Raw genomic sequence first — 26,887 nt, 5'->3', positions numbered from 1 at the left:
AAATTTTTGTTGTGTTTGGAGGGACGGTAGTTTGAGATGGGAGAAGGGTGTGGACAAGATGGAAGTTGTTAGTTAGTTTGAAAAAGTATGACTTTGGCCTGACTGATGTGGCTCAGTAGTTGAGCATCAACCTATGAAGCAGGAGGTCATGGTTCAATTCCTGATCAGGGCACATGCGTGGGTTTCAGGCTTAACCCCCAGAGTGGGGTGTGCAGGAGACAGCTGATCAATGATTCCCTTTCATCATTGATGTTTCTATTTTTCTCCCCCTCTCCCTTCCTCTCTGAAATCAATAAAATATATATATATATATTTTAAAAGTGTGACTTCGTTATTGTCAAGCTGTGGCTGGTCACATGTCCTGGTCACATCAGGCCTTGGGTGTTACAACATGCAAAACACCAGGTAATCAAATAGCATTTCCGTGGAAAGAACCCGTGACCTTTGGTGCCGTGTGCAGGTGAGACTCTCAGAAAGTGGGGGGGATGGAAGGGTGAGGGAGGGGAAGTGGAGAGGAGGGGAAGGAGCCTCTCTAGCCTCTGCAACCTAAAACAAGGGGCCATTGGAAAGTTCCAGAACCTGATTACGGACAACACAGGCCCCACTGCTGGCAAGTCTGGGGTAACCAAAGACTTAAGAACCTGAGTTTGCAGTTGGTCACCAACTCAACTGGCCACATTTTATTTTATTTTATTTTTTAAAAATATATTTTATTGATTTTTTTTACAGAGAGGAGGGAGAGAGATAGAGAGTTAGAAACATCAATCAGCTGCCTCCTGCACACTCCCTACAGGAGATGTGCCCGCAACCAAGGTATATGCCCTTGACCGGAATCGAACCTGAGACCCTTCAGTCCACCGGCCGGCACTCTATCCACTGAGCCAAACCGGTTACGGCATCTGGCCACATTTTAAAGCTCCCATAAGTAGGGGCAGGGAGTCAACCCCAACAAACCATGAGGAGATGGTAATCAATGAAAATCGTGAAAGACAGAAGGCTGAGCACCAGGGAAGGAGGAGGTAGAATTCAGATTATGGAATAAATTATGGAAGTAATAAATCACATAACTGACAAAAGTTTCCCTTTGCATGTATTATCTAATTTAGTCCCCTTAAATGACCCTACAGAGTCAGTATTGTTATAGCCTACATTTAATAAACGAGGAAGTGGAAACTCAGAGAGGTAAGCCACTTGGCCAAGTCATACAGCCAGATGTGGAACACAAACTTAAGTCTCTCTGACCCTAACCCAAAACGCTGCCATAAGTTACTGGGTTTGACAGTGGTAGGTTTTTATTTTCTATCTCGATGAAAAAGGACCTATTTATACCGGTTGTAGGACACCACGAGGAGCCGTGAATTCCATTTTTCAACCACATGGCTGTTTCCTGTCTATTTGATAATTCTATCATGCCCTCCTCCCATCCTTTTTGAGAGAATTGGGCTAGCGGGGGCAGTGTTGGGGGACTTAGGCATGGAGTTACGAAGAGAGGAAAGGCAAGGAGATCATGTGAGGTGGTAGCTGGATGGCGAATGGGGAGTTTCTTGTACTTCTGTTTAAAAAGTTCTAGTTGGGTCCCCAGTGGCCTGGTGGAGCCTGTAGTCCTCCTCAAAGACTTTGAGGTTGTGACTCATCTTCAAAGTTCTATAAACCCGCCAGCCCCTTGCCCCCGCTGCCTCTCTGCCTGTAATTACCTTTGCCACAGGTTACTGCCTGGCTTTGTTCTGTGAGATGCTCTTGCCTTGGTCCCTTGGGGTTGCTGAGTCACTCTTAGGTTCACAGATGCTTATCGGGACTGCTGAATAATCTGCTATCACCTCAAAGGGCAGTACTGTTAGGGAAGAAGGGGGTGCTCCCGTGGAGGGACTATGCCCACCCAGAGTCCCTCACTGTCCTTTCCAGGCACTACTAAGAAGCAGGACTCTGAGACGGGTACGTTCCTGTGAGTTGGGCACGTTCACATGTGTGATCTCATTGAAAGCTTTACAGAACATGTTACAAGAGATAGTACACAGGGTAACGAAGGAGAGAGGGTAGAGAGCAAGATTCTTCTGTTGGACCACCTGGGTTTCAGACCCAGCTCTGCCACTTTAGATGTAGGATGTTGGCCAAATTTTCGACCTCCTCTGAGCCTCAATTTTCTCAATTGTAAAATACAGATAAAAATAGTAACTGCATCGATGGGCTTTTGAGAGGGTTTGATGCGAAGATGGGAGTGCTGAGCACACTGTACTTCACAAGGGGTGATGATGATGATATGATGATGATGATGACGACGACACTGGATGGACATTCTGCCCATTTTGCAGATGGGAGAACTGAGCCCCGAGTTGTCCGAAGTGGCGTTGCTTGTCAGCGGTAGAGCTGGGATGAAAGCCTGTCTGTTTCCAAGTGAGGAGCCCTTTCCTCTGTGCTGGACAGTTTGCAGGAAGGGGTCTGCATAATAGACTGTTGACAAATATATGTTCAAACTTCAGTGGTTCACAGGCCTGGGTGGGTGCTATGCTTTCTCCTCAGCCTGCAGCTGAGGAGCAGTGTAATGTGATTATGTAAATACTTATGCAGGGTTCTGGGAAACCCAGCAGGGTTTCAGGGTAAGCCATCTCCCAGCAAGCAAGGACTCGCCGGCTAATTCCTCTTCTCTCCAAGGCTGATCAGATTGCCCTGTGCCCCATCAAATGCCAGTTTCCTTCTATTCGAAGGGGGGTGTGGTGGGGTGGGGAAAGTGGTCGGCTTCTACCGAGGCACGGGGAGAGAGTGGCTTCTGCATATGGTTAGGTGGTGGTTGGGGTTAGAGGCCCCGAGGTCTGTCCTTCCCAGCAGTGTGACCTTGGGCAAGTTATTAAATCTCTCTCGGCTTCAGTTTCCTCATCCTTGAAATTGGGGATTAGATTGCTACGTGGAGGGGCTGTTGTGAGGACTAACTGCGCACACAGTACTTAGTATCTGGCACATAGTAAGTGCTTGATAAAAGCAGTGACACAGAGCTGGGCGGATGGTGGGTTTCTTTTGCTTTGCTGTCCAGTCTCTTGTTTGCTGCCATTCAGAGACCCTGGTGGAGACCACCTCTGTTGTGGCTCCAAAAAGAGATATTCAGCAGGCATTCACCAGCTCATAGGTCCTTTGCCACTGTGGCAATCTCTTTCTACACTGATCGCAGTCCAGCCTCCAAAGGTATTACAAACAGAACTACTTAGGATGCCCTGGCCAACTCCCTAAACATACATTCCCTCTTTTATCCCCACCGCAGCCCTGGGGGTGGTGGTGTTATCTCCGTTTGCAGAGGAGAAAATAGGAACTCAGAGATGGTAGGTAACTGCACAAGGACACACAGAGGTTAGAAAAGATCAGATGGGAGCACAGCCTATGTGACCTACAGCCGGATCGACAGCCCTTTCTGGTTTGCTTGGGATCACGGAGTTCCCCAGGAGATGGAACGTTCAGTACTAAAGCTGGGTAAGTTTAGGTGAGTTGGTTACTCATTGCAGCCAGTTTCGGCTGTGCTTCTGGAAGAGAGAGGGTGAGAGGCAGCTGCAAGGAGAGGACAGCAGGACAACTCTGCACTGTTTCTTTCTGAAAAGAGTTGGGCTTTTCCCATCCCTGCCAGAGTTTTGGGGGGGTCCTCCTCTCTTCAGCAGTAGCTACAGGGCCTTGCACCTATAGGTGCTCAATATATTCTGTGGGTCTGATTCCTGTTGGGAATCAGAGTTGTCTGTGCTGAAGGTGTCTCCCTGCAGCTCACCACGGAGGCAGAGGAGCCACTGGGAACCATGGACTTGACCACTAATGCGTGGCCTCTGGAAAGACAGGAAGATCAGTGGGGGCATCCTTGAAACCATTTCGTGTGCATCACACATTGCAGGGACGTGGGGAAGATCTCAGGAGGTGCACAGAGGAAACAATTTCTCAAGTGTCATAGACACACAGGATATGTGGGTTATGAGACCAGACACCAGAGCCCGACTCTGGACTTTCACCCTCTGAGCAATGTCAGTTCTCAGGAATCATGCCAGGCTTTTCTGGGGATAGGACAATGAAGACCCTGTCTGCTTGGGCACCCAGGTTCACTGGGCAAAGCCACACCCCAGAGTGGCCCCACACAGCAGAATAGGACACGTGCTGATGTCTCACTTCATCAGAATCTTTGTTTCATGACAACAGAATTTTCATCCTTTCTTTCCTCCTAAGGCTGAATTCTCATCGCCTGGCAAGGCAGAAGCTCAATGAATATTTGTAGAATGTTGACAATTGAATGGCTCCAAGTCCCAATACACCGTTCTGGGAGATTTAAATTCTGATGAAGCAATTGGGATTGACTGATGAGGAAATGGGTTGGGTTCCACTGAGCAAAGATAGGAAAGGACAGTCCACATGGTGGGAGGGGCAGGAAGCCAGGAAGCAGGTGATACCTGTGCAGAAACGACCTGGTCCACTATGTCTGGATGTAGCTTATGGGTCCGTTGGAGACCAGGGGACTTAGGACGTGGGTGAAGAGCAGTTGGCGGAGGATGGGTAAATGGCACATCCCCGGGGAGACTGCCCTGTCTTTGAGCCACTGTTTCTAAAACTTCACATTTCATTGCCACTACTGTTGCAATCTCTGTGTACTCACATCTATCACATCTATTATTTACTTAATGATTTTCACATTGATTCTCTCTTTTACTTTACTAAGTTTGTTTTCATATCAGAATGATATAACCGTTAAAATAAAAATTAATTGCATTTAAAATCATCTTGCGCCACAGCCTTGGTAGGTGTACTTCCCTCTGAGGAGTACAGCCCTAAGGAAGGGAGAGTTGGCAAAGATTTGTGAACAAGGGAATGATCTAGTTGCTTTTTGAGAAGGCAGCCAAGGAATGGGCGTGTGTGTATAAAATTCTGGTACAGTTGTGACTACAAGGATAAGAAATATCACCAAGGTGAGTTTTGGGGGCACTGGGATAAAACATACAGAAACTCCCCAATGCCCCCACCCCCTGTCTGTTTCCTTCTTGGTCTCACTTTACCCTCCTTCCCAGCAACTTTCTCTACTGCTGGTGCTTGATGCCAGCTGCTCTGCCGGATGGAGAGGATCTGCAGATAGAGGAATGAACTGTCCACTCCAAGTGAAGCTGTGGGCCACGCAGTGACCTATGGTGGTTCTGGATACCCGGTAATCGTGTTTATTTTGGCACAGTACTGTGGCTTCCTAGGCATCTTACCTTTCCACAAATGTTACCCCCAGCCAAGGCTCAAGTTCTCAGAGCATTGACCCAACCCCGAATAAACCCATTTTCCCAGCTGCCCATTCAGTTTCCAAGTTAAGGTGACCTGCCAAGCTAGAAAGAAAAGGGATTAGCAAATCTCAGACATTTGCCAAAGGTAGCCTCCTCCGCCACAACCACACACAATTGTGAGATCTAAGGTGGGACTCCCTGAAGTTTTCTGCTCTAGTGGTCTGGCAACTCGTGGAGAACCACAAACTGGTGAATCTGAGAACAGTTAACCCTGGGTAGACTTTGAAGTCTTCAAGTGTTGATGGGAAAAGTCCATCAGAGTCGGGCTTTGGTGTTGGTGGAGAGTGTCCACAGCAAGCTGACCATGCCCTTCATGCACACTCACCTTGTCATGGGTGGCTCCTGACCCTTGCCCTCTGTATCCCGTTCTTCCCAGCATAACAGAGTTCAAGGGCCTCCTTGTTTTCCACTGAAAGGAAGGGGTAGACTGTGGCTGGTCCCTTTCACAGCTGGGCTGTCCTCCCAGAAGTTTTCAGATTAACCGACTGTAGATTTGGGGCTGGGTTTGCAGAGGAGTTCCTTATTTCACTTTTACTGTACACCCACCTACACAATATTTTTTGGTTCCCAGAATTTCAGAGCTATTAACCTCCAACCTTAAATCAGGATTCTCATAAAACTTTCCTGGGGCCCTGTCATAAAAGAAACTAGGTCTCAAAATGGGACTGTTCTGTATGCAGTCCTTGTTCAGGAAAACAGGATGACTAATTCCAAACCCTGAACTCACATGTGGTCACCAAGAATGGGGGTGGGGGAGAGAAAGGGGAAACAATCATATACATATCATGATACACGTGGGGAGATTCATCTGGACTTCCCCCCCCAATATGGAATTATTCTGAAATAACTCCAAGGGCTTCTTTCTTGACATGCCACCAGCCTACAGGTGTGTATGTTTTGAATGGACCCAATGGATCATTTATTTATGCAAATGAGTTTGTTTATTTGTTTGCATAGTCCCAGCACTTGTCAATTCTCTGATATCATTTCTAGGAGGTTTCTAGATGCATTCTTTCCAGAGGAATGATCAGGTCCAGAATTCCTGATTTCTATCTGGAGGGCATTTAGGAGCAGAATCTGGTTGATGATCATTTTACATTTTCTTGAGGCACTCTCAATTGTTTATGAAAAATGGGGATTGAGAAACTGATTTAGTGAGGGGCAGCCCCATTCCAACAAGGTTTCCCTGCTGCTCTCAACCTTCATACTTAATGCCTTCATCATCACTCTCTTTGCTCTATTCCTCTGCTGTTTCTGGATCCAGGTGCCGAAGGATTTCTCACTGTGGTGTTTAACCTGCTTTGGTGCCATGAGGTCTGGGGGGAAGAGGAGGACAGGGTGACCTTTGTGTTAAAAGAGTCTCATGACTTCCCAGGCAAGACCAAGTCACAGCTTCTTCCAATGGGTTTCCCCTCAATTCTTATTCTAATCATTTAATGTTTAAAATATTTGGTGTTGAAGGACAGGGCCGAAGACTGTCCTAGGAGATCCACCACATGTCTATTTCCCCATTTCAAAAATTTTTTTCAACTTAACAATCTATCTTCTAAGAAAGATTTACATTTCTAATTGCCTTCCAGATCTCAGCTTGGTTCTTCATGTCAGTGTAAGATATTATAGTCCAAATTTCAACAGGCTGCTAAGCTTCTCTTTTTTGAAGAGGGTTGTGGTTAAGAAATCTTCTTTTGGAATGACAGGAACTCTGGCTACTTGCTCCACTGTGTGACCTTGGCCAAGTTACTTATCAAGCCTGTGAGGCTCAGTTTCCTCATCTATAATGTGAGAATAGTAATGGCACCTTTCTGATGGAGTCGGGTAAGGATGAAAGGAGGTGATGTGGGTTAAATTCCTAGTCTAGGGACTGGGATGTGGTTAAAGCTTAATATATGTGTGAATGGTCCTGATTACTCTTCCTTTTTCCTAGAACTTTTCCACGTTTGTCCCCTTCTCCTGTTTTGTATTTTGAAAGGTGGAGTTACCTAACCACCTGTAGGTGACTTCATATACTGTGGAGGGGGTCTCTTGGGATTTAAGTTCTATACTTGGAGGATGAGATAAACATTTCCCAAGACCCCACCAAGTGCCAGGCACTCTGCAAGTGCTTTATGCAATTTCCCACTTAACTTTCCAAAAGGAGAACATTCATATTCCCAACAAACAGATGGAGAAACTGAGACTTACATTTTAAGTAAATGTGACAAGTTTTTCCTGGTCTGTTTGGTTTCAGAACCAATGTTCTTTCTACCACACAGGCTATTTCTGAGAAAGCTGAGCCAGCTTGTTTTTTTTAGGGTAAAGAAATAGATTCTGAGCTCCCCTAGTCTCCCAATACCAAGGTTCTCCCAAGTCATTTGACATTTAGATGGTGATTTTAAACATTTTCTAGATGGGTTGAGAGTTTGCTATCTCTCATGGTCTCTGGGTGAGAGACCAAGCACTGAGACCCACACCCAAGGTCAGCTCAGTTAAAATGTCTCCTGAGATGGTAGCAACCACGTCTTCTGGTTTATCAGTAGTGGAATGATATGGGAGTCCACACCATCTAAATGGTTGGTGATGGGCACAACGTTGATTATTATCTCTGCGATCACTCCACCCCTGGGGGTGCCAATTATGTGGTGAGAAACTCAAGAATCAGAACCTGCAAAAGGGATTCTGATGCTCCATTAGCGTGGAACGAGAACACAGAGTCCAAAGGATGATATAGTAGAAAAGGCTGAGTGCTGATGAGGGAGGGGAAGGGTGACTGATTAAAGGAGACTGCAGCTGACTCACTTCCATTCCCTATGCAGCCACAGCTCTATAATCTGCTTTATATTTGGGGGTTCCATGATCATGGAAAAGGAATTCTGCTAAAATAACGTGTAAAAAAACAACTGCTGTAATTACAAGACACTCCTTCCCACACAAAAAAGAAAATACTGGCTGTAGGAAGTTTGCTTGGAAGTGGCCAACTTTTGCCTGGCCTTCCCTCCCGCTTAGGGAATGAGAAACTGAGCCTTCCTAAAGACCTGAGGGAAACATTGTTTAGAATCCCAAATGGTTTCATGGAAAATGAGGTCGGCAGTGAAGTTGGCATGAAGTCAGGGCACTGTGTACAGCGATTTGTGAGGAAAGATAAGGCCACAAAGAGAACAATAAGATATAGGTGAGGCAGATGGAGTATCACAGAGGTGAGCTAAGTTAGGCATGAATGGAAGTATCTTGAGAATAATTAAAATATGAAAGGGAGTTCAGAAAATCCATCTTTGGTACATAGGTAAGATTGGTGACATATTAAGATTGCGTGTCTGTGTGTGCGCGCACGCGCAGTGGGTCATTCTTTCCAAAAATGGTGAGCCACCTGCCCCACTCCAGCCCTGAGGTTGCCTCCCACCTCAGCAGTTCCGTGGTATGTGCCTTTGGCAGAGGATTTGCTCAGCACGTAGGCCTGGATGTGATGGCAAAGACACAATCAGAGGATGCCCCGCAAATCTGTTAGGATAGCTGTCGATGTCAGACCCCCCAAACAGAACTCAGGGGCACCTTTATGTGCCATGCTTCTCCTAAGAGGATTTTAAAAGGGCCAGGCATCTAATCTAAGCCAAATATAAAATTTTGAAAATGTGGCTTTTAGTGGTTGAGTAGGAGAGTAAGAAGCAAGATTATATTTGTTAACCTTAATTCCTTACTTGACTCTATCCAAAGTAATGGATGATAATACAGTGGGACCTCGGTTCTGAAGGCTGTTTAAGAAGTGATTTGTCCAAAAACTGAAGAATTTTTCCCCCTTTAGAAATCATGTAAATTCAATCAATTCATTCCAGACCCCCCCAAATGATTCTGTCTTAACCTTTTTTTGTATACAATACACGTCAAATGTACTGTTTAATTTATTTTTTAAAAAAACCCTCCTTTTTCTTAAATTTATCGAACCGCCCCCTACTAGCCTTACAAGAATCACTCTCAGGACTCATTCCGTGCGTGTCTTTCAAGAAGTCAGTTTTTGGCATCAGGAAGTGGCTCCTTTTTCCATTGATATTTTTTTTTAGAGAGAATAGAGGGGAGGAAGAAGGGGGAAGAGAGAGAAACATCGTTGTGAAAGAGACACACCGATGGGTTGCCTCCAGTTCATACCCTAACTGACAAGCCTTTGACCCAGAACCAAACCTCGACCCTTCAATCCATGGGCCAATGCTCCACCCAATGAGCAAAACCGGCCAGGGCTTGGCATCGGCACTCTTTCACATATCATTGCCTCTGAACAGCTTTCCTACCTCTTCAATTGCTTGTGATCATTGCTTCTTTCACTCCCTTAGCAACATTAGCACTCTTGTGGCCTCTTTATGTTTTGAAATTGTGCTAATCTCCTTTGTTTGTTGCCTGAGAGACGTTTTTTTGTCATGGTATCAGCATAAGAGGGTGGTCAGGTAGAAAACAGAACTTTGGTTTGACAACCGAGATATTTTTTGGTGCACAACTTGGTCAAGAATTGAATTGTTTGAGATGGGAGACGTTGGAGAACGGAGGTTTGACTGTCTTCTGCTCTATGTAATCCCTTCCCCAACACTAGAGGTTCTTGTTCCTGTCAGTCCTACAGTTATATTCGTAGGTGTCGCTCACTAAATAGTCATGTTCTGCCCTGGAGGTAGTTCCATGTCATCAGGAGGGGATGATAGAAACATATATAAACACACACTTGCTTTCAAAAATAAATATAGGGCTTCTAAAAGGCGCAGTGTAAAGTAAGCAAGCATTCTCTTCCTTGCAAAGCAGGCACACACTCTCATCGACCTTGTAACCACAGCCTGTGTTGGTACTAAGACTCAGACCCCTTAGGGCTTGATACTTGGCTTAGAGTGATTCTTTGTCTTGGCCTTGATTTCGGAATTAAGGTCTTCGGGCTTCTTTGGTTCTGTAATGTATATCTTGTAGCAGACAATCCAACCAAAAGCAGGATCCCCAGGCTGCTGCACACAACTTCCTCTGGTTTGCTCTGCCCCCTTTTCCTCCATGGGAACCAGCGTCAGGACTCCATTCAAATCCTCCATGTTTTTGTGTGGGTCTGAGCAGTAATAGGGAAGACAAGGAAGATCTCTGCAGAGCAATTGGTTCCAGTTCCCAGTGTTATCTTGATCTTGGCTTGAGGATATAAAGGCTCTGGTGTGTTTGATATTTTGTGATTATACCCTTAAACTTCTGACCCATGAGAGACATGGTTGACTATTTGAGACTCACGCGATAGAAGTCCTCAGCCTCAAATCCAACTTTTAGCATTATCAGTTAAATATCAGAACTTTATCCATTCTATCTATCTATCGATCTATCATTGGTCTATCTATCTCTGTCATCTTTCTTTGATGCAAGTACTATCTTCTTGAAGTTGATCATAGGGTAAAAGACCTCATCTATACATATAAAGAGGAAATATGCAAATTAGGCTGGGACACTGTAATGGGTCACTACTGGACAAGAGGAGGGTGTGTACGCAGGTGAGGCCTGGAGTGGAGATGAAGGCAAAGACGGGGGGCTGGTGAGCTACCATGCCTGGCTTGGGCTGCCCCCCCGCCGGAGCCGGAGCGGACACGGACAGGGACAGGGGGGCCAGCCTGCAGCCTCTGCAGCCGAGTGCAGGCCCAGAGAGGAGACGGCGAGCCCACCTCCCATGGAGCAGAGTGGCTCCCTCCCACCTCCCGCAGAATCAGCGTGTGTCCGGTCCCTCCTGGCTCCTGTGGAAGCAGTGCGGCTCCCGGCAGTGTGCCACGGTTCCCACCGGCTCCTGATGGCGCGCTGCAGTTCCTGCTGGCGTCCGCAGAAGTGGCAGGCGGCCTACTGCATGCGATATCGCACAATGGGCTACTAGTCTATAATAATAAAAGCGTAATATGCTAATTAGACCTGATAGCCAAATGACCTTCTGGATAACCTTCTGGACAAAGCCAGGACTGTAAGGGCTGAGGCAACCACCACGGCTGTGAGGGGTGAGCCCCTTGCATGAATTTTGTGCATTGGGCCTCTAGTACATACATACTCTGAAGGAATTTCTCTATGCATGCAGCATGTCTAAAAATCTAGTTTTGGGGGAGAGTGAGGAGGACATGGGGGGTATTATTTTTGTTTTTCTTCTGGGTAGTTCAACTAAGTCCCAAGTAAAGAAGAGAACCAATAGTAAGTACCCACTAAATACCAGACACATTGTTAAGTAGTTTATAGACATAAAAACTCCACAAATACGGTGGCTCATGAGTATGAGGTGACATCTTTCTATCCCCTTTTGTCTCCACCATCCCAAAATGATTCTTCTCAAGAGTGTCTTAAGGGAGCTGTCCTCTGATCCAAAATGGGCAGGATAAAGAAATAGAGATGTTACTGGAACTTTTCAGCTAGAAAATAAAGGGCTTACAATTAAAGGTGATTGGCACTGGCCCAGAGAGTGACGTCACTTTTGGAGTTGCTTTTGAAGTTCACCACCTCTTGACACACAACCCCTATCCACCTCCCCTCTGTGCCCTCTGTTGTCTTCAGGCTGATCTCAGACAAAACTGTAAAAGGAGTCCCACTGGCACTAATAATACCCTGCTTCTCCAACACACACACACATGTACATGCACACACACATGCCCTGTAGTGGGTGGAGTGCTACTTCAGTTGCTACTCCTGATTCATCACTCAAGAAAAACAAAAACAAACAAAACACCAAACAAACAAACAAAAAAACCCCACACATCACAAGGCTGTTCCTTCAGGCCCTGCTCTCAGATCTGGAGCTGATAGACTAATTGGGGCTAATGTGATAATGGGCAATAATGACAGTTACTGTCTTTTATCAGACATTTATATTTTAACAAGGCCCTTGGGAAAGACATGATTGAAGAGAGGGAATGGTGGGGAATGTTTAGTGAAGGAAAGGAGGCAGAGGGGCTTTTCGGAGACTCCCTAAGTGGTATCCCTAACCTCAAAAACCTTCCCCACCTGCCTGAGCTCCAAGACCCCACCAAACTCACCCGAACCCTCCCACCAAGTCTTCTCCACCGTCACAAACCTTGGCATTCATGTTGCATTAAACTAGGCAAACAACCAGGAAAAGGAATGTTACTACCGCTCACACACCTGAACATGACAACCACTTAGTTTTTGTTCAGTTCAGCCTTTGCTCATACACAGACTTTTCTTTTTCACACAGGGAACTTCTTGGTTTCAATCACAGAATCTTTGTGTCTTTGCCAAAACTCAATTTCCCTTTCCTCTCCCAGAGGGGGGGCGGCCTGGTGAGTTAAAGAAATCTCCTTGGACGCTTAGCTCATGCCAGGCCAGTGGCCAGAAAGACCTGGGAGAAAGTTAATGGTTAGGGGAGGGAACGTTTCTCGTGCCAAGAACAGTCCCTCACCTGTGTGCCCTGGGGGCCCAGGGAAGCAGGCCCTTGTCCCACGGGGATTGCATGGGTATTTAAAATCCAAAGAGCCTCCCCAGGGGGTTCTTGCCCAAAAGGTGTTTTATTTCTGGTTTCAGCATCTTGGCATTTTCCTCTGTCAATAAATAGTTAAAAAGACCATGTAAGTGTCAGGAGGAAGGAAAGATTCTGGATAACCCACCAACCAGATAGTCAGCTGTTCCACATGAAAGGACGCAGGGGGTCCTCTCTCCTGGGATCCTCCCTTTAACTTTTCTCTCTCTAGGCTGTTACCTGGGGGTGGGGGAGACGGGCTTTTCAAAGTCCATTGAAGTTGCCACTGCCCAACAGGTGATTGTGGTGCCTAAGAAGAGAACCCATGTGTGTGGGGGGGGGGGGGCGGGGGGTACCTAGCTAGGAGTCCCTTCAGAACCTGCTACCTGCATAGCCAGGGCAAAGCTCTTGATGCCAAAGCAGAGGAGACTAAATATAAGTTAGTACACGAGACAGATGTCACTCCCCTATCCCATTGTCTCCTCCAGATTTGAATTTCTGCTCACTTTGCTTTTACATTCTCCCTTCCTGATGGGAAGGGAGCGCACAGGTACTTTTCACCTGAAACAGCCGAAAAGAACAGTCACCACCAAATCAATTCCTCACCCATTAATAGGTTGTCTCTCTGCTCCTGAGACACAGGCATAACCTGGTTAGACCTGTTTTGTTTGAACACTAATGTGTGAGTTGGCCAAATGCAAATGAGCCAATGTTTGTAATCCTTTATTTTATTTTTTTAAAGGGCCCGGCAGCCAATCAGAAGAGGAGGAAGTGACTTAGGGAATTCCCGGTTGGTGGCTTATTGCTTAACATCCTACAAAATGATTCAAAATTATTGTCATATGCATTTATCTTCACTCTGATGAGGGCTCAGACGTGATAACAGCCCAGGTTCCCTATCCCCGCAGGAGCTGGCGTGACGGCTGCCGGCCGCCTCCCCTCCATTAGCCACAGCTATTGGATTTCCCACCCAGAATCTTTAGCAAATGAGGTAAGTCCTTATTTTTAAACCTTCTTTGGAATCTGGAATTCAACCACCTGAGTGGAAAGAGGAGCCTGCTGGAATCAGACAGATGAAACTAAAGCAGACTCCCGGAGGCAGCAGGCAGGAAGTAAGCTCCACTCACCTGTGCTTGCCTCACTGGGTCTTAACAGAAGTGTATGTTGGGGGGCAGGTGGGCTACGTTGGATGTGTGCTGTGAATTCCTTGTATTCAGCCTGGACGTCTAGTCACTGTGAATTTAGAAGCCCCTGGTTTCCTTCTATCTGTGTGACAAAGCCATTTTCCTGGGTTGAATTCTGAACCCAATTGGCAGCTTAGCTCGGTGCAGAACTGGTTGGCTCAATAGCTGTTGGGGCTCATGTTCTCACGTTCTAGAGATGTCTTCTGTTGGTAATTTTTCTGACGCAGTTGGAGGGAAAGGCAGAGTCCTTTTTAGTATATTCGGTGGTGGAAGATGGCCGGAAATAAGCAAGGGCATTCGCATCCACACCAGGAAAAGCGGCCAGGCAGCCCAGGTAGGCAAGGGCATTGGGGAGAGCTCCTTGCCTAAAAATGACTTTGTCCAGAAAAAAAAAATTGGCAAAGAGTTTTGCCATATCACAAGGTGACAAAATAACCGAAATATTGGCCTCAGGGTGGATGCAGCTAGGAACAGTGAGGAATTAATTTTCTTATTGGTAAATAACAACACCGAGTTGGGAAGGTGATGTGTTCACCATCTGCCTTTGGCAAGGTTCAGGATACTCCCGGTATTGAGGGAGCATGTGTCTTTTTTAGATGAAGTGCACAATTCTGTGAGCCTATGTACACAGGTGTGTGTGCCGGTCACTTACCTTAGGGGCAGGTAGAGAGTGAATGTGCGAATTCGGAGAACTTTCAGACGGAAGGTCTAATTCAGGCATTGATTCTGTAGACATGGGTGTGAGGATGTGGTCAGAGAGAGCCTTTCCCTATATAAAAGGGCAGCTGGGGATCATGAGTGGACGTGTGCTAATTTCCGAGGTTAAAGGAAGAGCCAGTTTCCAACAGGAGCAATGAAGTTCTGTTGTTAGGAAGAACTGCATGGAGAAGCCACACTATCCGAAAAGGCTCTTCGGAGATTGGAAGAGTGACATTAATCGCTGCATTTGGAGTGTGGAGAAGGCCCCCTGGTCCTCTTTTGGAGGCCCAGAATCCTCAGACTGTCAAATAACTCGAAAGCCATTTTTAAATCTGAAGTCCTGTAGGATCACGCCATTTCCACACCAGTGGCTGATGGCGTATGTGGCTAGATATTAAAAACGTTGGAACCTGGAAACGAGAAATGAGGGTCATTTGGAAGTTTGTAATCACATTTGAAAAAAATGAATACAATGGAGACGATCCTTTTCCATGTTGCCAAAGGATTTTACAAAGGCATGTTTTAAAAAAAAAGTAATTTTGAGGGAACCACTGTGCTGTAAGTTCTCTCATGTTACTATGTGAGATGGCGGCCCAGACTGGGCCGCCTTAAGGTGGCTATGGATAGGGTGATGCCTTTGATCCAGTGCCATATGTACAAAAGAGCTCAAATTCAATTATATATTTTCTTTTTGTGCCAATAAGCTTCTATTTGTTAAATTCAAACAATCCTTTTTGTGACATTCTTATTTCTTTTAAAAAATACATTGTGAGCTCCCCAGCATGGAAATGCCTTGTTCCTTCCTGAACCTCTGAGAAGCCCGGTTCCTTCACACTTCCCGTCCCGTGTTAATGCACCCATTCATTCACCAACTCTACCCAGATCCTCTTTCAATGCCTTTCGACTCCCTGAGAGGCTGAGACAAAATGAAAACCGAGAGGTTAAACTATTTGCTCAACTGCATTCAATTCGTGAATTGGAAACTGGAAGGAATTCATAGCAGGTTTCAGGTCAGAATGTGAGTGCTTTGGGCCACCGTTCCCTGCTAGGAAGTGGAATTTAGCTTTTGTGAATCTTGTACTGTTTATTTCCTCCTCATACCCCTCACCCCCTTCTCTAAATTAGGGGATTTTAGCCCTGGGTTGTGTTCTTGAGACCATCTTGCTTTTCTGAAAGCCCAGCGCTAAGAACCTTGGTCAATGTTAAAGCATCCAACACAGACACAGAGATTGATACAAGTCATTAAAAGGTTATTCAGTCTCCCCCGACCTCAGATGCAGTCATTTCTAAGTCCTTTCAAAGAGAGGTGATTTTCAAAGGCCTCTGGGTGGGGTGGCAGCCATGGCAGAACCTGCTAACACACTGGAGAAGCAATGCCACAGTTTTAAGGAACCAGATACTATAAAGTTGGAACCTGATTTTTTGGTGACACCCTTTTGCTGCGTTTCAGCTCATTTCTCTTGTAGAGATGGCTTTCTGGTAGAATTAAAGTGACAATCACTTCTGTTGTGGGTGGGGCTCTGGTCAGGAGGTATTGACTGCACTGGAGGCTTGGTGTTTAGAGACCACGTGTTCTCACCCTGACGTGGTTACTGGGGGTAACCGGCCGAGTGGGTCAGCCGATCATCATCTGAAAACAGAGTCAGGGTGGCAGCCATATCTTGCCAGGATTCCCTCAAATCTGTTGGATGACTGCAGAGGTGGGAAAGATAAACTTTATTTAGTGTGTTCTGATTGCAGTTTTTAAAAGATTTTAAATAATATGATTTGTCCTAAGGAATAGGCAATTGCACTCTTATTAGATATATGTGACTGCTATGTTTTTATTTAAATTGGACAGGGTGTTAAAGGGCCAGACCATTAAGCTGTGCAGGAAATAAACAATGTGGTAGGGAGAATGGTGGTAATATTGAATGGGGCATGTGTTCAAGCTGAATAGCACTGATGTCAGGAAGCTGGGGTGTGCTGGAGGAGAAATTTCCATGGATCCCTCAGAGTTATTGGATAAAAAATTTATTGGACTTCAGAAGAGAAAAACACGCACACATTTCTTTAAGAATTGTCCCTGAAGAATTTCAGATACACCTTGTGAGTGATTGGAGCACAGCGTGGACAGGGGGTGTGCAGGACAGCGCCCAGGACTGGCAGTCAGAAGGCCTGCTTTTCTAGCTCCGGCAAAGCTACGTGCTCAGAGCCACACACTCCACCTCTCTGGAATTTAGCCTCTCATCAGGACAAAGGAGCTTGACTCTGATTGTCTCTAAGATCCATTTTAACCCCTGGAGTCTGATGACCGGGAAAGAATGGAAGGTCAGCGAATCCATTCCAACCCCTAGATTCTAACGACCTTCCTATGCCTGGAGGCCAGCAGGTTTTCCTGGAGTCTGTGAAAGCTGAGAATGGGGTGGAGACACCCTCCCTCTTCAGGATGAGACAGGAAAGAAAACCAGTAGGAGCCTTACATGGCTTCCTTGGGGTCTTCAGAATGCTGTCTAAGGGATGCAGGTGGAGGTTCCAAGACCAGATACCTGGAGCCTCTATTGGGGTGTTAGAGTCTGTTCCCACGACAGCATCCCACCTTGATCAACCTGCCTCCTGTGTCCAAGGTTGGTGGGAGTGTGGAGGCGGATGAAGCTGTTTTGTGACCACAGGGAGCAGTGGGTGTACAGGAGAAGGCACTTACTGACGTCTTCTATAAAACACCAAAGCCGTCTGTTGGAAAGTGAACATACAGACACTCATGGAGCCACTCAGCTTGCGTGGTGCTGATCAGTTCGCTTAACTGACAGTCCATGGATTATTGGGTAGATTGGATGGACAGGGACTCACTTCTAGAGGAAGACCCTAGGGGTAGCAGAAGGGGCGCATGATTGGCTGAGCCACGGGGCAGCCAACCTGGGGATGTGGGTGTTCCCAGAGGGCCTCAGCCTATGTCTGCAGCAACCAGGCCTGCACCAGGATGAAGCCGGGTGGCCCATGTAAAGAGGCTCCCAGGGTTTTAATTGGCCCTGTTTTAAAAGAGACCTGTTGTAAAAACACTCTTTTAAAAATTGATTTCACTAGCTCCTAACCACACTCTGTCTCCAGTTTGTTTTACAGGGCTGGGCCCCTCTTGTAGTTCATTAGATCCACATGATCTTTTTTGTCTCTCTACAACCTTGTTCCACACCCTGACCCTCAGAGCCCCCTCTCCTTCCTTTCTCAGAAGCATCTTCATCATTATTAAAGTTGTCTGCCTACTTATTTAAAATCTGGCCAGCATAGGTTCATTCAAAACATGCTTTCTGATGAAAACAAAGCCGAAAACAAAAAGGAGCCCCAATGCCTATGATAGTATTTTGATTATTAGACTAATGGACCACCTCATTAACCCCAGTTTTAACACAAGCACTTACTTTTACTTTTGTATGACCTTATCTAGATGCAAACGTCCTGTGATACTGTTGTAATTGCGGTGAACTTAAACTTTCATATCCTGCCACTGCCCCCTCACTCTATATTACAGACACAAACAATCTTGGGGGTTAACCGTCATTGACCCAATTATGGATTTGAGAAATTTGCACCACCCCGCTGGCTCTTTCTCAGCTGGATGGAAACTTCTTCTAAAGGTCTGAATAGTCTTTCCTGGAGTATGAAAAAGATCTTCTATTTTTTGCATATGACAAAGGATCTTGGAGAATGTGGCCGTCTTGTAGAGATTACTTTGGGATCCTTTTCAGTAGTTCCCTTAGTGGAGATAGTGATGGGTTCTGGTGGCTCAGGTAAGTGTGGTCGAAAAGGTGAGGCTGTCTTCAGCCGTGTCTGCATGCCGACTACCAACAAGACTTATTTCGTCTTTGCAGTGGGTGTTAGATTTGGCCCAAATCCAGCCTCAGTCTCAATTATGTCCACTTGTGAAATTAGAAGCACCTCGGTTCCATTGTAATTCCACTGCTCAGAAGGTGATGGCTTGAGGAACGCAGATGAAGGGCAGGCTTTGCTTGTATATTAAAGGGGCAGGAGGCTACGAGTTTTGGTTGCCTGGAAACAGCTGGAAGGGTACAAAGAACATTAGGTTTAGTCAAAATATCTGGGTTCAAATCTGACCGCGCCATGGGTAGCTGAGTGGCTCTGCGTGAGTTATATAAGCCCTAGGATCTAAGTTTCCTTTCCTGGGAAATGGGGTTAATGACATCTGCACAGGACTGCTGTCGGGATGAAGTTAGACACAGAATCTGAAAGCACCGAGACAAATGCGTGTGAGTAAATATTTGGTTATATATGGAGTGGAAATCGAGGATAGAGCCTCAACATGAGTGTGCTCAGTGAATCTCTGTTGGGTTGAAGTCTATGAATAATTCTGGGGTTTTGTTTTTTGAAATGATCGATGTTGGTTCTGCACTGTGACCTTGAGAAAGAAATGCAATAGGTTTTCACTGGCGAAGGGGGGTGGCAGAGAGATGGGCTAAATCATCATAACTGAGCCTTGTCTTGAGCTGGCTGCAAACCACACCCCATGGGGGTGCAGAAGACCTTAAAGGGGATGGGGGGTGGGGAGAGCACAACTCGTTCTGATCCCTGTCTCCAGGTGCCTGGCAGGCAGGAGCCTCCAGAAGAAATGGACCCCCCTCCAGGCAGTGCACATGACTAATTGCAACTTTCACCTACCATTGCCCACCCCTACAATTCTGGAGCGTGCTTCCACATACCTACTGCCCGCTGCAATGAAGGCATTGCCTTGGGTGTTCCAGAGGCTTCAGAAAAAATTCCTTTACTTACTTATTATGGGGCCTGCCTCCTGTAATTTGTTCAAATGAGGCTTCTGGCCACGTGGAAGTGGTTTCTAGAAGCTGTCTGAGTTGAACTAGCAGTCTCTGCTGTTAATAAAACAGGAAGCGTTCCTAATCTGGGATCCGAGGGTCTCTTGGTGTCCATGAAGAGAATCCAGGGAATTTGTGAGCTTGGATGTGAAGAAATTGTTTTTATGTTCAGCAAGCTAACTAGAATTTAACGTTTTCCTGTGACATGAATGTAGGCAAAACTTCACGGTAGCATGAGCTGTGACTGTGACTGTGACATGGAGACGTTACAGGCATGTTCCTGTCCCATTACACTTGTCACAAATTGTCTCCAAATAGTGACATTCAGCACTCCTATATTTTATGGAGGTTATTAGACCTGCACTACGTTATCTTAGTTTATGTCTTAATAAAGATGTACATATCTTGTTATATCGCACACTTATTTTTAAAAGTGTTTTGAACATTGTATTTCAATAGAAACTTGCTTTCTACTCTTATGTAATTGATTTTGCCATTTAAAACAATTTTGAGGAGGGGTCCATAGGTCTCATCAGACTTCAAAAATGGGGTCTATGTTATAAATCAAGGGTGAGGAACCCCTAATTGAGAGCATTCCCTCGCACAGAGCTAATGAAAAGACTTCTGACCAGCGTCAGCTAATGGATGGTCTCTGTCAAAACATGAATATGTGTTTCCCACGCATTGTTCCTGCCTATGGGGAGCTTTAGAGTTGTGGTGGGACGTCGGCATAATGGGAATCATGGCAACAGCAATAGTAATAATGGTGATAACAGCTCACTTTTGCGGAGGGCCTGCTGTAAGCCAGGTGCCGTCATAGGCATGCTCAATGTCATCTTTAGTTTATCTTTTTATTTTATTTTTTTGGTGTCATATTTAGTTTAACTTCCCCAACAACGTCAGGTGGTCATTGATGGGGCAAAGGTAGAATAGATCTCCCTCCTGCCCCCTATGGGGATAGAGCACGGGTGCAGGTGAAGGCCAAATTGGGGACCGGCCTCTGGACCAGTCAGTGTCCAGATCTGCAACCTGTGCCGTCACGCAGGGCCCCTCCCTTCGAAAGACCCTGTGCTCGCTTTCCTGCCGGTTGCCGCTGCCTCACAATTCTCAATACACTGTGAACAGGGGCCCTGCGTTTCCCTTTTGCAAATTATGGAGCTGAGCCTGCCTCTGGATGCGGTGAAACTGTTCCAACAGGTGACGGCTCCTGAGGCCGGGTTGCTTCTGTGGAGAGCCAGCCCCTGCTCCTCCTCTGGCCCATCTGGCTGAGTGCCGGGGGAAAGCTGTGGCCTGGTCAGCAGGATGCTGTGGGTTTTTTGAGTTGGTGCGTCCTCTAATGTTGTTTGAGCACCAGAGACTTCCTGGAGGAATGGGAGAATAGCTGGAAGGAATTTGATTCCTTGGAAAACCTTTCTGCTGAGGAGTTGCTTGCCTTGCAGATGATTCTTCCCCACCCCCACCCCAACCCCCAGCTTTTAAAATAATTTTAAAAATTCCAATGACAGTTGGCATACAATATTATATTAGTTTCAGGCGTACAACATAACGGTTAGACATTTATATACCTGACAAAGTGACCCCCCTCAATAAGTGTAGCACTCACCTGACACCATGCACAGTTATGACAATATTATTGACTCTCTTCCTTTTGCATTTTTTATTTCCCAGAGGGTTTACTGCGTAGACCAGTGAGCTGGGAGAGGCAGAGTAAAGTGTGTTCCGGAAGGGAAAATGGGACACAGTGAGCCAAGTCGATCCTTCTTGTGTGAAGGCACTAAAAAGAAACTTGAGCTTTCTTGCTGTCATTTAGTGATTATTGGTACAAAAAAAACACACCCAATTCTTCTAAATAGGATATCTTTTGGTCTGTGAGCAAAAATTCAGATATTGCCCTAGCCAGTTTTTCTCAGTGGATAGAGCGTCAGCCTGTGAACCAAAAGGTCCTGGGTTCGATTCCAGTCAAGGGCACGTACCTTGGTTGCAGATTCCTCCCCGACTTGGGCCCTGGTCAGGGCTTGTGCAGGAGGCAAAAAATCGATGTGTTTCTCTCACATTGATGTTTCTCTCTGTCTTTCCCTCTCTCTTCCACTCTCCCTAAAAATCAATAGAAAAATATCCTCGGATGAGGATTTAAAAAGAAAAGAAAAGAAAACTCAAATATTATTTGCTTCCTAAACTGCAAAGACGATCATGGAATACGCCTGGTGAGGTTCTAAGTTTTTACAAACTGTTGCAAGGTTTCAAACAGGGTGGTGGACTCGGTGGAGGAGGGTTAGAGTGATGGATTATTTATTCAGGCTCCTAGAATGACACAGCCACGGTCTTTCTCTCATCGCTGTGATGTCCACAACACGGCAGGTCTGTCATCAGGACCCGTGGCAGCTCAGTCATCAGATGCTTTTCCAAAGAAGCCCTAGTTCCCCCTTAATTTTTCAGTAACAATACCCGCTCTTTGGTCATGGCTAAGAAGTCAGAGGCGGCTGCAGGCAGCCAAGCCCAACCCCTGTGTCAATCAGAGGTTTGATTAGCAGGAAGCCAGGCTGAAGTTTTGATGGACGGGCGTGAGTGGCCATGAAACAGTGCTCCTGTAGCGCCCGCACTGAGGTATGCTGGAGGGAACTTTTATACCAGGGCACAAGGATGGTTAGTATACCTCCTCCTCACATGTAGGGGGGGAAATTATAGGAGCTGTACTTAAAGGAATCTCCACTTCCAAAATAAAAGTATGAAATGCTAAGAGACATCCCCCCTCTTTAGAAATATAAAAATTCTTTTTCAAAGCTACAAAGAATTATGTGGCACTCCCCCCTCCGATATATTGGTGATAATAAATCCAGTTCATTTACTAGCTCTGTGTCTTTGGGCAAGTTGTTTAGCCTCTCTGTGCCTCCTCATCTATAAAATGAATAATATTAGTACCGATGTCCAGGGTTATTGCAAGGAGTCCATGAGGTCATTCCTGTCAAGCCTCGCTCAATTCCTACCACCCCGAGAATGCTCAGTAAATATGAACTGTCGTCACTGTCATAGTTTGAGTTGTTGTTTTGTAATTATACAGTCTTTGAGATTCCAAATTAGTGGCTGTTGACCTTTCCTTAGATAGAGTGTCTTGGTCTTTTCTTGGGACGAAACGTGAATCTTAAAATGGTCAAATCCATTATCCCAGTCCATCCCAGCCCCTCCCTGACTCCAATCCCCCACTCTCACCTCCCTCCACCCTTTCTGCATTCCTACGCGGTTGATCTTATTTATTTTTCAGTCGACTGAGGGTGTTGTTAAATCTTTTCTTTTTCGGGCTGCCCGATTTGGTTCTGAGGCACTCCACTCCCTACCCTGCTCATGACAAGAATGCTTGGGAATGCTCAGCCAGCCACATCCCTCCCCTGTTGGAACACCCTGTTCTTAACGCTCCTTGAGAAGTGGTGTTTCTGAGACCTTTCCCACTGCCCTGACCCCCCACCGAGCCAGTGGTCTGGTGGTAATGAAGGTCAAGGGCACAGAGACAGCTGGGGAAGGTGGTCACCTAGGGAAACATCGTGCGTTGCCCACGCCCTGTGCTTTCTTCTCGAAGCTTAAAAAGAGATATTAAGAGGCTTCTGCTCTCTGGATGATGATGCCATTGCTTAATTGGTGTTGTCATGATCTCCATTTGAGTGATTTGTTTAGCTCTCTGTGGCCCTTTTTGGCTTGAGCTCATCATGTGATATTGACAAAGTGATGAGAAATGAGAGTGTGATGATGCTCGGATTAACGCAGAAATCACACCTTGAGCTTAGGTCCTTTCTACCTGGGACGTGGGACCTCAGGTCACTTGGCAGGACATGGGTGAGTCTGCACAGCCCGCCTTTGAGGTAGGTATGGGTAACTTCATTTCCCCAGTGGGAAAGCTATGGTCTGGGGACTGGGGTTTTCAAATTACACTGTTTGCCCAGGGCTGGACTTAGGAAGTCTGTGGGAGAGGCCAGACTGCGTGCAGGCACTCCCAGGCTCTGTTTCAGGAGGTAACCTGCAGACCACACCTACTCCCAGGACCATATTGACTTTCGGAAGTTGACAATTTGGAGGAGTGTGGTTTGGTTTTGATCCTATCCCAGCAGCCCCTTCTCTGCCCATGTTAATCTGATTCATGATCTTACCCTGGGCTGGCTGGAGGCTGGCCATGTCATTCTGCAAATCTTGGACACCCCTCAGTGCCACCACGGAGCCAGCCAGTGGAAAAGTACAGTGTCTTCTGGCCTCTAGGCCCGACCAGCTCTGGCTGGCCTACCTGATTCCCTCTTACTTCCGAGGGAGTGGGAGGGTAGCATCTGAACTGAAAATGCAGGGTTTTGTGTGTGTGTTGGTTTTTTTTGTGTGTGTGTTTTTTTATTTTGGTTTTTATAGGAAAAACAAATTGGCATGAATGCTCAGTCAAACCAGCTCAGGCTGTTTGGGCAGATGCCTTTCTTTGCTTTTTTTTTCCTGTTTATTTTCCAACAAATCAATGCTTAACTGGTTGTTATCGGAGCAGAGCAACAGGTGCAAAAAAATAACTCTGCTGCCAACTCAAATGAAAAGGTAGGGCTTATACCCTCTGGGGGGTATTCCGAAGATAACAGAAGCCCCTGCCAGCACCCGAATTCACTGCTCTGTTTATGGTGGGTTTCATGTTAACAACCTGCTCCTAACCTTCCTACACATAAACACGCCATTGTCTCGGGGAGAGACATTCAGCCATCCAGACAACCGACGGCTTTATTCTGCCCCAGTGGCGATTGGTTTTGGCTGAGGCTGCTCTGTGAAACTCAGGGGCCTTACCCTGCCTGCCAACTTGATGACTGCGTCAGGGTTTCCTTGTGAAGGCAAGGGCATGGGGTTGCCGGAGAGAAGAGGACCGGGCCTGCTTTTAAACGTAGTTCAAGTTCTTTTCAAGGTTGGTCCTTTCCAAATGCCAGAGAAGGTTGTCTGTCTCTCTCTGCTCTTGCTCCCCTCTGTCCCCAACCGGAGGTAGGGACTGAGCTCAGATGACTTTGGAGAGAGCTACCATTGTTTTGGAAGTGCTGTTCTTGCTGAATAGTCTACTGGGGGAGGATAGCATCTGTGTTTTGTCCCCAGCACCCAGCATAGTGCCCAGCATCTAGTAGACACTATATGTATACAGATGTCATATATGTATGGAAATGGATAAATATGTATAGTAGCATGACAAGAATTTCTTGATGATCATTTCTCTCCCCTGAAGGTTAAAAGGCTGAGACCCCACTTTTCCTGGATATGAGGCCTCAAATCCAGGTTAAGTAACCTTTTGAAAGGCTAAGGTGGGGGTGGGATCAGGTAAGGGGTGACTCAGCCAGCCACGAGATTCTCTTCGTAGGAGGAACCATCATAAAAATCCTCTGCAAATGCTGTGCTCTGGGGCCGGGTTTGTTTGTTCAGGCTTCAGAGACTCATCATCATACGCAGCTGAGCCCTGCTGAATGTCCCGGCTAGGTGGTACCGGGCATTGGGACCTGCTTTGGGTCAAGTTGAGAGACAACAGGGATGATAGAATCCCACAGACAGGTTGGAGGTTAAGTCCTCTGGAGTGAATGTGTAGTCTCTGACTTTTTCAAGGATTTCCTGGCATTTATGGATGTTTCCCTCAAGACTGAGATCTCCTTATTGTGGGAAATGAGGGAAGGCAAGGAAGTGAACCTATGACCAGAAGTTCTTACCCATGACAGGGCTTAAGCATTGGTGAAGGGAGGTTGGTAAAAATGCAGGTCCTGCTTCCGAGATCATGGGTAAGATCCCAGGAAACTTCAAGTTTAACTCCTCCTCAGGTGATGAGGATGCGGGTGGTCTATTGAGATACCTGTGTGGCCTCTTAGCTAAGCAGGAAAGTAAGGTCATAAGGGTCATCCTAGATGCAACAGTCCCTCTGCCTCTCCAAAGACCTGCAAAGGCCTTTGGTTATAATAAGAGGTGAGGCCTTTTTTGTTTTGTTTTGCTATACTTTCTTTACTTTGGGATCATTTGTTTTTGGAATAGAGAAAGAGGGTTAGTAGGAAGACAGATGGAAGTTCAGGATTGTAGAAAGTTTGCTGAATTCTTCACTTCATTGCCAAACAGAGGTCCAGGGTGACCTTGCTGAATGCGTGGCTCCCACATCAGCTGCTGAAGGAGAGGGCCAGCGGGGCCCTTCTGGTGTCCCTGTAGGAGAACAAGGCAACAAGGCCGAGTAAGAGAGAAGAAGAGAATCTCTCAGGCCTTCTCTTGTCGGTTGGAATAAAGGTGTCTCCCAACCCCGACTCCACTAAAAAGTCTTCTTTAAATTTCAATCCAGCCTGAGTGCAGAAGAGAACTCTTAAAGACCTTTGGTGTCCATAGACCTGTAGGGGTCAATGGAAGGACTTTGGAAAGCCCAGGCCCCACAGAATACATGCAAAACCAGGTTTGGACGGGCAGTTCTGGTAAAAGGGGAGAGCCTGGCTTCTACTCAGATCTTGAAAGGCGCTGTGACCTTTAGATTCAAAGCTTCTCAGTTTGTTATATCTGAATGGGACTGATAAAGGCTCCGGAGGCCATGTACGGTCATCTTGCCTTTCAATCAACTTCAGTGCTTGTCTGCTGTCAGTATCTTCGTCTTGTCTGAGTCTGGCACCAAGAATGATAAAGATCAGCATAATATGTATATTTATTTCCAAATAGCTTACAGTCAGTAAAGTGTATCTATCATGGATCAACACTTGGCCTCCCAAATCTGCATCATTGCTCACGAAAACACTTGAAAGCCCAGGAAGAGTACTTCAGATGTTGCTCCTGGGAGCATGAAATGTCTGCTTCAAACACATTACAGGGTTATGAAATGACCTGTGATGTCATCCCGAGAGGATCAAATACATTCCCCAAGCTTGATTCACATTTTGATTCACTTGAAAAACATGAATTTTGCCTGTATTACATTCAGCAGACTTCTCACGTATGTGAACTTTCTTCCCTCCTGGTTGGGAGTGTAGTTCCTTTGAAATGACAGTCATACTGAAACGGGAAGTCAGGACACTGTTGCAACATCCGTAAGGCAAAGACTTGGACTTCACCTGCTGGCAACTGATTAAGGACCGAGAATGGTCTGGATATTGTTGTCATTGCCACAGCAATTGTTCAAAATGCCTACTTGCTCTTCTGGCTGGAGTAGTAAAATTACCCAGTTTCGTGGCAATTTGGGGATGGTGTGGTTGAATGAATACAGGAGCTGGGACAACAGCAGACCATGGCTTTGATTCCAGTCCTCTGGGGCTGGGGACAGAGAATACAGTGGGGCCTTGACTTACGAGTGTAATTCGTTCCGAGACCGAGCTCGTTAAGGAGCTCGTTAACTCAAATTCCTCTATCAACTCAATGCAAAAAATCAGCCGAGAGACAGCTGGTATCTCAAAAAACTGGTTAGTTGGGACACTCGTAAGTTAAGACCCCACTGTATCTCCTCAGGCAAGGGAAACAAAAGAAAAATAAACAAATGGAACTACTTCAAACTAAAGA

The 26,887-nt window shown here is 46.2% G+C and overlaps 1 protein-coding gene across 5 annotated transcripts in view; it reads left to right on the top strand.

The window, feature by feature from the left end:
- The first annotated feature begins 13,520 nt into the window (after positions 1-13,520).
- Positions 13,521-26,887, top strand: part of EHF (ets homologous factor) — a 40,664-nt gene continuing 27,297 nt past the window's right edge. For 3 of the 5 annotated variants that reach the window (XM_015559016.1, XM_006756110.2, XM_006756109.2), the window contains exon 1: positions 13,704-13,814. In XM_015559016.1, coding sequence (XP_015414502.1) covers positions 13,776-13,814 — 39 coding nt within the window. In that variant the 5' untranslated portion in view covers positions 13,704-13,775. The other 2 variants (XM_006756112.2, XM_006756111.2) reach the window with 2 other exon arrangements.

Source organism: Myotis davidii, unplaced genomic scaffold (genome assembly GCF_000327345.1).
Source record: "Myotis davidii unplaced genomic scaffold, ASM32734v1 scaffold94, whole genome shotgun sequence".
NCBI classification, from domain to species: domain Eukaryota; kingdom Metazoa; phylum Chordata; class Mammalia; order Chiroptera; family Vespertilionidae; genus Myotis; species Myotis davidii.
This window is presented reverse-complemented; position numbering and strand designations above follow the sequence as displayed.